The 12,559-nt window shown below is 37.2% G+C and overlaps 1 protein-coding gene across 1 annotated transcript in view; it reads right to left on the bottom strand.

The window, feature by feature from the left end:
• Positions 1 to 12,559, bottom strand: part of LOC101653723 (mono-ADP ribosylhydrolase 2) — a 196,159-nt gene that overhangs the window by 52,080 nt on the left and 131,520 nt on the right. The window contains exons 7-8 of the mRNA XM_045295173.1: positions 4,649 to 4,723; positions 4,068 to 4,160 (exon numbers count right to left, since the gene is read on the bottom strand). Of these exons, the coding sequence (XP_045151108.1) occupies positions 4,068 to 4,160; positions 4,649 to 4,723 (168 nt within the window). The remainder of the gene's footprint in view (positions 1 to 4,067; positions 4,161 to 4,648; positions 4,724 to 12,559) is intronic.

Below are 12,559 nucleotides of genomic sequence, written 5' to 3'. Positions count from 1 at the left end.
TGACTGAGGACAAGCAGCTTTCTTAACTTAAGGTTGACCATAATGGCACAATGGAGTGCCTACAGCTTCAAGGACCTTCATTTGCTTAGGGGGCATGGCTCAAAGTAAGAAGAAACAGCTCTACACATATATTAATAATCAGAACTTGTAATGTGTGAAGAATGAATCTACAAATATTGAAAGTTTTCATAAATGAAATGGGATGTGTAAAGATTTATAGCTGAGGCAGTAATGAACTAAAATGGACTGGGATTGGTCATTTTAAAAATAGTATATTTTACTTCTCCAGGAATAACAAAATCAAGAGGCTTGATGTCACCTTTATCATCAAAAATAACAATTCAAGAAGTACTGTATTTCTTTCTCTTTTTTTTTGAGCTTTAGAATCCATTTTTAATGGCATATCACACAATAGATACTGACAACACTTTCAGCTTATGGCACACCAATGTATGGTTACAGTGTGCAAGTGTTGAGCTAAGAGAAGCCCCCTAGAGAGGACAGAGGACACGACAAGGCTCTGTCACACGTAGTCCATGATAGGATGCCCATACGCATACAAAGAAATACAGTTAATTAATACAATGATTATTCTTGAACGACTAAAATTAGTGATGAAGAAATTGAAGAATTTTGTGAACATCTTCAGTCTGAAATTTATAAACATGAGGTCAAACTGTATTGGCAATTAAAGGTGATTGGAATGGAAAAAGTTGGAAACAGAAGGCACAATAGTTGGAACTTATGGTCTTGAAGATAAAAATGAAGCTGGAGATCAAATGATAAAAGTTTGCTAGACCAACAACTTCATCGCTAATATCTTTTTAATTCTCCAGATAGAACACACAGACATAAAATTCAACATCCATATTGGAAGAAACCACACGGAAGCTTAATATTAGCAGCCAAAATGAGGCCAGGGCTGACTATGGAGCAGAGGATCAATTGCTCAGCTGTAAATACAAGTTGTAGCTAAAGAAAATTAAAACAAGTCTATGAAAGACAAAATATGACCTTGCATATATCCTATCTGAATTTCAAGAACAGATTTGAGTCGAACACCAGTAACAGAAAGCCTAATGAGCTGTGGGATGATATCAAGAACATCATACTTGAAGAAAGAAAAAGGCCATTGTGAAAACAAGAAGAAGATCACCGTGAAGACTCTGCCACTTGCTTTGATTGTAGAGTAGCTAAAGCAAATGGAAGAAAGGATGATGTAAAAGAGCCGAGCAGAATAGTTCAAAGGACGGGTCGAAAAGACAATAAAATATTATGACAAAGTACTCAAATATTGTCATCAGAAAACCAGAAAAGATCAACATGATTAAAAGACTTCAAGCTGAAAGAAATTAAGAAAAAGTCCAAACCCCCAGTTGAAGTATTAAAAGTGAAAAATATCAATTGATGGAGGAAGGATCAAAAGATGCATAGAGTTAGTTACTGGACCAAAAAGTATTGGGTGACATTTAACTATTTCATGAGGCAGCATATGGTCAAAAACTTGTACTGAAGAAAGAAGTCCAAGCTGCACTGATGGCATTAGGCCAAACAAGGCTTCAGGAGTTAATGGAATACCAATTGAAGTGTTTCAGCAAGCTGATGATACACAAGCACTCACGCCAAAACATTTGGAAGACAGGTACCTCGGTCAGCTGATTGGAAGAAATCCAAAATTGTACCATTCCAAAGAAAGACAACTCCCAACAGACTGTGGAAATTATTTTTAAATATGCTTAATATCACATGCAAGTAAAATTTTACATTCAGCACTGGTTGCAGCAGTGCATCAACAGGGACTTGCTAGAAATTCAGGCCTTATTCAGAAGAAGATGTGGAACAGGGATATGATTGCTGATGTCAGATGGATTTTGGCAGAGAGTAAAAAATACCAAAAGGATGTTTAATTGTGATTTATTGACTATGCAAATGCTTTCAAGTGTGTGGATAATAACAAACTTCAGAAAGCACTGAAAATAATTGGAATTTCAGAACATATGTAACCTATACATAGGTTGACCTGTACATGTGCTTAGGCAGAACCCATATATGAATCAACAAAATACAGGAATGCTGCATGGCTTATAATCAGGAAAAGTGTGTGTCTGGGTTGTATACTTTCACCATACTTATTTAATCTATGTGCCGAGCAAATAATGCAAGACACTGAAGTGTCTGCAGAACATAACATCAAGATTGGGGGAAGGCTTATCAACACCCTTTGTTATACAGATGAAACCTTGCCTGCTGAAAGTGAGGGGGCCTTGAAGTACTTGCTGAGGAAGACCAGGGATCACAGCCTTCGATATGGATTACAACTGAATTTAAAGAAAACCAAAATCCTCACAATTGAACTAATTAATAACATCATGATAAAGGAGAAAATAAAGATTGAAGTTATCAAGGATGTCATCTTGCTTGGATCCCAAATCATTGCTCATGGAAGCAGCAGTCATGAGATCAAATGCCACATTGCCTTGGGTAAATCTGCTGCACAACTTATCTTTCAAGTGTGGAAAAGTAAGGCTGTCACTTTGAGGACTAAGGTGTGCAAGTGTCAGAGAATGGCAAAGAAACGGCTCTGCTTTTGAAGAAGTATAGCCAGCATGTTCCTTAGAAGCTAGGAACGTGAGACTTCTCACCTATTTTGTTCACGTTCTCCACACAGACCAGACCCTGGCAAAGGCTAGCATGCTTGGTACAGTGGAAGCGCAGTTAACTAGAGGAAGACCTAGACAAAATGGATTGACACAGAGGCTGCCACACTAGGCTTCAACGTACCAACAATTGTAAGGATGGTGCGGGCCCGGCAGTGTTTCCTTCTGTTGTAAACAAGGTTGCTACGAGTTGGAATCAATGGCACCTAATAACATTTTCACCAGCACCGTAACTCAAATGCAGTAATTCTTCTTCACCCTTCCTATTCAAGGTTCAACTTCCACATGTGTATGAGGTAATTGAAAATACTATGGTTTGGGTCAGAATATTGTGTTATAGATGCAGTGGAATAAATGTAGCAAAATCACTAACATGCCTTTGCAATGAATTTTTTTTCAGTTCTGTGAAGAATAGTTTCAAATTTTGAAAGCTGTTGTTACTATTGATAATAGGTTTGTCTATAAATTTGGAAACTATCGATCATGTTATTTCATAAACTTTCCAGTTATTACTCTATAATTGTTTTGCAAGTAAGTGTTTAAGAGTAGTATGAATTGTACTATGGAATAACAGACAAATTACTGCACACATTTCTGTTAAGAGATTGCTTTATATGTGGAAAGAGCACTGGCGGCATAGTGGGTGACTTATTGTGATGTTAAAAAGATGAGGCTGTCTCCTACAGTGAAGATTTACAACTTTGGAAACCCACAGGGGTGAGTTCTACAATGTCCTAAAGGGTCTCCATCAGTCAGAATAGACTTGATAATAGTGGATTTGTTTTTCTATGTTTGCAAATGGAATTCTTAAAGTTCTTCAATAAATGCAGTTTTTTTCTGATAATGGTTTTAAAAACAGATATCCTAAGAAAGATTCAAAATGTCACTTAACTTCTTACACTGAATTCTGTTTTAAAATAATTTACTACACATTAATTCTTCTTACATCTTTAGATTTTAACACGAGTCAACATTAAGATATATCAATATTATAGGACAAAGTTATCATTTTATGAAGTTAATAAAATATGTATATTTTACATAAATGCCTTCTTGAATTACTATCAATACTATTATATTGATCCTGGATCAATATAAAAAGGATAATGCATTTGTTTTCAGCGAATTTCAGAGATTTTAATGAATTTTTCTATAATTTCCATAGGCCATTTCTCAATACCATAATTTTAGAAATACAATTAAACATAAGTGAATAGTAAAAATGTCTTCATGCAATTTGAACATGCTGTATTTTCTTTTGCTACCAGATTTATTCTGCTGTTAAAAATAACTAAAATTTCATATTCTTCCTCCGCAAACTTCAATTGAATGAGGAGAACATGGCATGTTTAATTCTAGTCGGGAATCCAAAGAATCTCTTTCTTTTTCAAGCTCTACAAGCAAACCCACCTTCCTTCCTTTCTTCAACTTCCGGGTCATCTACTATTGGAATCACTTCTGGTTGTGTAACAATCCTGGCATCATCTTCGATGGATGAAAACTCTACATGGAAGAAAACAGAAGGATACCCAGGTATGTTTCCGTTGCGATCATTTAGAAAACACAGTAACCACTATGCAGCCAGGGCCCTGACGCAACAGACAATTACATTTCTCGTTCTTTTCTTTGTTTACTAGGAGTCCTGGTGTTGTATCTAGTTCCATGGTGGGCTGGTAACATCAAAGTCAGCAGAGCAAATCTACAAGTCCCTCTCTGGGAAGAGATGAGGCTTTCTACTCACATAAAGATTCTCAGTGTCAGGGCCCTTCAAGGGCAGTTCTAGTCTGCAGGGTAACTGTGACTCAGCGCCAAGCTGATGCAGTGAGTTTTTCCTTTAAGTATGAACAAGTACATACAACAGACACTATTGTCTTTCTCTACTCTTCATAGTCTAAATTACACACGCTAGCACTCATACACATGGCTGTGTATATAGGTCACGGCTCACAGCTTCATTCCATTTTTGAATAATATATTCTTTTAAAAAATACCTTCTGTTTCCATATATGAGCTCTGGGGCTCTGTCTCAATTTTTATTTCATTCTTCTTTGGATCATCCTCTTGTCCTATTAAGAATAGTGATAAGAAAGTAAATGTGGTATATATGACCATACTTTCATTCCTCCTTTGAAAAATTAAAATCCTCAGAAGTCACATTTTAATCATGTATAGAGCCACAGAGAACAGGATTGAACCAGAGTGGTGGGTGAAGATAAAATTTTTTGAAAAATTTCCAGATAGTTTATCAGTTCAGTGGACATGTATGGCCACACCTAAAAATTTTGAAAAATTAAATAATTTCTAGGGAACATAATGTGTATATTATATAATTGTGTATTCTATAAACACTTTCATTACTCCATCAAGAAAGCAAATCCAAGACTAACAGTAACAACAACAGAAACAGGAGTATTGTAAGCACATAGGAATTGGTTGGCACAATAGCTTAATCATTATTTTAAAACATACTCTTAGTATAGCAAAGGCCAGGAGAGAATTATCTAGTAACGCACCCCCCCACACACTTATTTTCTTATTAAGAGAGGAAATTGAAATATGTTCACTTTGTTGGTGAAACATTTGTGCTGAGGATATTTAATTATGTTAGTAAAATAAATGTATAAGCAGCTCTTCTGGATCTGGGGTTTGTTACAGGCACAGAGGCGATGCGCTTTGTCTGGGTGCAGTCCTGTGGTGGATTGCATTACTGCTCCAACCTTTCCCTACACATACTGTCCTCGAGAGTGCCACCAAAGTCACTGTCGATGACATTTGTGAGTAGTGTCTCAGCAGAAATACATTAGATTTTATAAAAGAAACCTGCAGCTATTTATAACAATAAAAACATTTTTGTAAGCCTCGTTTACATATATCAATATGCCTATGAGGCTAACCTTATAGGCTAATTTACCTTTTGAATCTCCTAAAGTGCTTCAGTTAGATCATATTGATGTGAATGGGGGGGGGGCAGAGTGGAGCCCCAACGTCATCCCCTCACAGAAGGGTCACAAGGAAGAGACAAGCCAGTCATATAGCACTGATGAAACATAAAACTTTCCTCTAGTTCTTTAATACCCTCCTCCCACTACCAAGACCCCAATTCTACCTTAAAAATCCAGCTAGACCAGAGGTTGTACACTGATACAGATAAGAGGGAAACACAGGGAATCCAGGACAGGTAAACCCCTCAGGACCAATAATGAGAGTAGTGATACCAGGAGGGGAAGGGGAAGGGAAAGATGGGGGAGAAAAGGGGACCGATCACAATAATCGACATATGATTCTGTCCCAGGGGGACAAACAGCAGAAAAGTGGGTGAAGCTGAGACAGTGGTTGGGGTAAGACATGAAAAAAAAAATTTATAAATTATCAAGTGTTCATCGGGGAGGGAAGGGAGTGGGGTTGTGGGGACAATGAACTGATACCAAGGGCTCAAGTACAAAGAAAATGTACAAATCTGCTTCACACAATAGATGAATGTATGGATTGTGATAAGAGCTGTCAGAGCCCCCAGTAAAATGATTTTTAAAAAGCTGTCATGATGACCCACATACGATGACATTTTGGATTATGTGGTTTTATCTGCATGTGCTACAAGTATAGGCTGTTGTTTTCAGTGCTGCTAGTGTTTTTATTGTTGTTGATGTCAGATTTTCTGGAAAGAACGAGGGAGTGATTCAGGAAGAGCAAATAGGAGTGGTCTGGTCTAGATTAGGGAAGAAAGGCTTACCTAACAAAATGGCACTCAGAACTGGTCAACAGAAACTGCCATCAAGCCAATTCTGACAGATACTTGTGACTTGTGGTAACTATTACTTGTGAACCTATATGAATAACATTTGTGAGAATTAAGAAATAATGAATGGAAATGAAGGAGAAAAATGTAAAAAGTCTTCTTTATTCACTAATAGTGGTATAATAATCTAATTCACTGCAGACAATTTTGTTGTCAGCATTCATGTAATCGAATAAATATTACATTTGAGCAATTTAAATCTCTATCATATATTATACTAAACATTGCTAAGGATCATTCGTCGTCTAGTGTGGGAGGAGGTCTGTGTAGATTGTACCGCCATGAGTTACCCCAGAGGGCCACCAACCCTACTGAGTGTAGCACACACTGTCTAATAGTTTTGCCATATCCAATTCCTCCTAAGCTCAATTTTAATCAAAATAATTTGATAAAATATTTATCTATCTTGAGGTTGAAGGTAGAAATCTCAAGAAGTCTTTGATGGTTTTCTCTCATGACTTCCAAAATTCAATCAAATATCAAGCCTCGATGATTCTACAAAATGTTTCTCCTTTTCTTATTTCCCGTTCAATGTCACTGCCCCTCTCTTCGTGCAGGGAGGCGCCATCTTTCTCCACTCTTATAATTGATCTTGTGAATTGCTAGACTATGTATTTTAAAAGATTGATTCAATCAATACTCTTTTCTGCTTCTAAACTTCATTGCTTTCCACTCTCTAGAACCGTGCTACTCAAGGTCATGTCCATGGACAGGCCATATTGGAATTACCTGCAGTCTTTGTTAAAAGGCAGACTTTCTTCTTGCCTTATCCAAGAATTACAGGATTAAAGTCAAAATTTTAGCAAGATCTTCAGGTGCTCTTTTTTCCTTTTATAAAGATCATTTTATTGGGGCCTCTTACAGCTCTTATAACATTCCATACATCAATTGTATCGAGCATATTTGTATATATGTTCTATCATTATCTTCCAGACATTTACTTTCTATTGAGCCCTTGATAGCAGCACCTCTTTTTGCCCTCCTTCCCACACCCACCCTTGTGACCCCTTGATAAGTTATAAATTATCAGTATTTTCATAGCTTACACTGATCACTGCCTCCCTAGTGGTTGAATGTCCAGTAGTTCTTTTTGTTGACTCTGTATTATTTCATCTTCTTTTGATATTTCCTATGTCATTCAATATTTTCCCCAAAGAATCTTTCAACATTGTGACTCAAAGGAGAGAACAAGTATTTTAGAATTTCCCAAACAGATGAACCTCTGGCTTCTTCTCTGTGTGCCGAGTATCACCTAGAAGCTGGAAATGTCCTTCACTCAAGTAGTGAGTACACAAGGCTAAATGTGCTCATGTGCGTAAACATGAACTATCCACTGTGATTTGTGTTTTCGAGTACAAGCAAATTCCACCTCAGTTGAAAAAAATTAAGAGGCACAAAAAGGATATTTTCAAGTAAAAGAAGAAAAAGGGGATTTGTGGGAAGATCAACTTCCTTATGAATTATGCAAACAAACTGGGGAACACAATACTTATTTACCGATAAGTAGAAATAAATCTGTATGCACATTGAGATATTGTGTACCTGCAATTATCAACCCTTCACAGAATGCCAGAAGTCCAAGCTGCACTGAATGCATTAGTGAAAAACAAGATTTCAGGAATGAATACCAATTTTAGGCTATAACAGTGCTAGAACATTTTATGAATGTCTCTTGTGGGCATATGTACTCATATCATTTAGATATAAGTATGTCTGTATGAACACATATGCTCAGCTTGCCTGACAACAGCTCATTGTATACTATGAACAGAGACGTATGAAGTCTCTATGTCCCTCTTTAGTCCTTAGACGAGTCAATGCTAGTCCCAGTTGGAAAATCCTGTAATATGGTATAGAAAGTAATCCAACATTGTTTCCCTCCAACTGATTTATATCTTTATCATCATCAGTAACCATAAACAGTGACATCACCTACCCCTGGTCATTCATTCAATGATGATTGCATGCCACTAATGGACAACATGGCAAGTACACATTCTCTGCCATCGAGTCAATCCCAACGGAGGCTGGTGCTGTCCCTTAATTAAGATAAATGAGGCACTTGCCCTTTACCACCCATACAGTTACGGAAGTACACACTGACTATGGAAAAGGTCTTTTTAGTCAAATGTGAAATATAGTCCTAACTTGCGGAAAAATTCACTTTTAGCCACCTTTAGATGACAAGAAACTTGAGTGTTCACTGATGGACAACAGATTTAAAACTCAAACGTTCTCAATAGGTTACATTAGATAAGATGATATTAATAGGGGAAAATGTGAAATCCTAAAATCAGGTTTATAATAACAACCTCAGGAGATGGAATGGGAGGGATCATCCTCATTTCTGAAGGTTTTACAATTTAGATCTACACTAGATAAGCCAGCCATCTAGAAAGAGAAAGGTTCTCAACCTATCATCTAGAAAATGCGTTTAGGGTTCCTCAAACATAGAAAAGTCTTTCAAACAGGACCTATTACAAATGAAAGACAAGAGGAAAATTCTTGTAAGGGAAAAAATATTTTATAAGGCATTTACTCAGAAAAAATAAAAATAGAAAATGTGATGAACGCATTCGTTGGTTTTGAGGTTTACGGTCATGATTTCACAGGACACCCCAGTTAAATTGTCCTTTTAACATGTTTAACACCTTTGCTCTACCTCCCAGTTTGATGCACAGTGTCTGTGATCTTAAACATGTGATCAATGATGTCATGGGGGCGGGGTCCTGATCAAGAGGGAGAAAATGTAGAGTAGAACTTCAAATTATCTGAGACGTCAGACTTTTTGAAGTCATGAAGATTTGATTGAATCCTTGAAATAATTGCCCTGGAATAATATTTACACATTAAACCAAAAACACTCCCTGAAGTCTTCTTCAAACCAGGCAATAATTTAGCTGAACTAGTAAAGAATTTATGTCTTGAAAATTATACTCTTGACAAGGGTCAAATGGGATCAAATTGACAATAGAGACCCAACAGATTAGACAAGAACTTATAGGCAATGGCTTTGTCGATGGGGAGAAACAACACAGACACAGAGAGTGCGAATGGTTACGCAACCAGAAGAATGCGGTCCATGTCAGTCAATGATCCGTGTAGAAATGGTGCATTAGTATGTGTTTGTTTTGCATCTTCTCAATAGCATAGGTTAAAAAATGAAAATGGATAGATGTATTGAAAGAAAAGAAAGTCAATGGAAGTAGTAAGAAAAATCTAAAAGCCTGAAAATACTATGAGAGTTTTAACAGTGCAGTGGATATCATAAAAAGAGAACAAACTATATCAGGTGGTTCCCAAAGTCTGCAATAGTCCCTACCTTAGGTGCACTGGGCCAATTAGGTGGGGGGGCGGGCGGGGGAGGGGAGTTAGTAAGTAGAGAAACCAAAGGGAGGTAGGCCAAATAATTTTGAGAAGCTACACTAAACATATAAATTCATATTTTAGATAAAAATTCTTTACTTAAATTTCACAAAGAAAAAATCATTTATAAAATGAAATATACAAAGATGATAGATGCAGGGGACAGAAAAAAATAACAATAACATTACTAATCTAAGGATTTTGGAAGTTAAGTAGTAGCACATTATTGATGTCCTAGTAACCATTATAAATATAATGGCCACCTCTGTAATGATGGCCTATGATCAGGTTTGAGCAGTGTAGAGAATAGAATACAATTTCCCTGTGGTAGCTAAGCACACATCATTCATTTCCTTATGAACATATGAGTCATATCTCAAACATTTATATTAGTCCTGATTACTTCTGGATGATAGGTAGACTTTTGATTTGTAATGAATAATTTATTTTATAAATCAAAATGTTATATTTAAAACGATTCTATATTCTCAAATTTAATAATTATAATACAGTTAATTTTAAAGTAGAAAACTGTTCACAGAAACATAAAAGTAAAGTTTGTGGCTAAATGATGTGTGCACATGCTAGTGTAGCCATATTCACTTATTTTCTCCTATTCTAGTATTCTTAGAAAGGGATCTCTGGTGGCCCAGGAGTTAAAACATTCAGCTGCTAACCAAGGCTTGGCATCTGGAATCTACTGTCTGCTCTGAGGGAGGGGATGTGACAGGCTGCTTCCTCCAAGGTGGGCTGACGAGGAAGCCCCATGAGGCAGCTCTACTCAGTCTTAGAGTTGCTGTGATTCAGAACCAACTTGATCTCAATGGGTAGGTTTTGAATTTTGAAAAAAATTTTCTCTGATGCTAGAAACAAAAAATGACAACGTTTGAGGATCTCTTTCTTCTTGAATGTACATTGTTGTCTTTTTGTCAAATCACCCATCTTTCCCTATAGTCTCTGAGGACTAAGTTCCTCGTTATTTCTTGTACATAGGAAGTATACAAGGAACAGAGTGCTGTTCCTTCCTTTTGTGCCCCTCAAGTATCTGGTTTTCACAGCAGAAATATATAATTCCTCCATTTCCTAGTCGGTGAAGTTAACACCATTTTTCAAAATTAAGGCATCAATTTAATTTTCCCCTGGCTGTTTTCACTCTTTTATTGTTTTTTTTTAATTCATTCATCTGTTTACTATTTTCCTCACCATACTTTATATCTATGTTTATCTGTCTCACCATGAACATTGTGAAAACAGATATTTGGGTTTTTTCTTCTTCATATTTCTCTTTCTATTACCTACTCATAAAGAGGCTTCAATAAATGACTATCTAATTTATCCTTCATTATAGGACTCATTCAAGTATGTAAATAGTCATTACTTGGAGGAAGTAGAAATTGATATCAGAAAAATCACAACCTATTTAGGCTACAAATTCATCAATCTTTTAAAAAGGCTAAACTAGCCAATATCTCAGAGTGCTTCTAGGGAATTAAATTAGCCCTGGTGACCTAGACCACATCGGGTTGTGATCCAGTTTGAATCCACTGGCTGTTCTGTGGGAGAGAGATGAGGCTTTCTATGCCTTTAAAGTGCTCAGCCTCAGACACCCACAGGGGCCGTTCTGTCCTGTCCTACAGAGTAGCCAGGAGTTGGACTTGACTTGAGGGAAGTGAGTTTCTTTGTGCTTTGGGTTTGTATCTGCTTAAAGGAGCCCTCAGTGTTGTGGGTTGCTCACTGGGCTACTCATGGCAAGGGCAGCAATTTGAATGCTCTAGCCATCCCGTGGGAAGATGCTGCTGCTTTCTTCTCCCTTAAAGATTTTCAGCCTCAGAAATGCAAGGGGCGGTTTGGCCTTATCCTACAGGGTTACTGTGAGTTAGAATTGATGGCAGTGGCAGGAAGGTAGGATGTCTCCTTATGGTGACATGTCAGACACCATCGACAAATGATTGGATGAAAAATATTGAAAGGTTAAGTGCACTGACCAGTTGAACCGTTTGTGACTATTTGATTCTGACTCATAGTGACCAGTGTGTAGAATTGTGCATTGCTGGGTTTCAGTGGCCATTTTTTTCAGAAGTAGATCACCTGGGCCTTATTCTAAGACACCTCTGTGTTGCTGCAACACTCCCCCCAATCCCATTCTTCTATTTAGCAACAAAACCTGCTAACTGTACTACTCAGCCAGTCCCTGATTATTGTGTGAGCACCATTCCCTATAACTGTTCTTGTGAAGGATTATAAGCACCTGCTCCAAGGTCATTGCTGGGAACATTAACTCATTATTTGTTATCTGGATTTTTCTGTAAAATAAAAGGAAAAAGTAGAACATCCAGAAAGTAGAAGAAGCTTATCTTTCTGTGTACCATGATTTGAGTTGGAATAGTGTTCACACTGATACAATTTCCAAATAATTTAATCTAAATGTGACAATAAGAATTTGAGAGGATTCAACACATTGCTGATAAGTTGAGAATACCTGCTGATGAATATCAGATCTTTTGTGCCCCTGGTGATACTGTGGGTAGCGTGTTGAGGTGCCAACTGCAGAAACCAAGTGATCCTCCGATGGAGATTTATGGTAAAACCCGAAGGGGTCAAGGTGGCTCAGTGGTTAAGTACTCTGCAGTTGCTAACTCAAAGGTATTGACTTGTAGATGAAGGCGTAGGTTTGGTTTTAGGTTTGGAGCAAATATTTTGAGTTGGAATTGGAATTGATTCAGCCATGAGTTTGGTTTGT

This window comes from Echinops telfairi, unplaced genomic scaffold (assembly GCF_000313985.2).
Source record: "Echinops telfairi isolate 266 unplaced genomic scaffold, ASM31398v2 ScPeMD7_5592;HRSCAF=6446, whole genome shotgun sequence".
In the NCBI taxonomy this organism is placed as follows: domain Eukaryota; kingdom Metazoa; phylum Chordata; class Mammalia; order Afrosoricida; family Tenrecidae; genus Echinops; species Echinops telfairi.
Note: the sequence above shows the minus strand (reverse complement) of the source record. Positions and strands in the feature narration are given on the sequence as shown.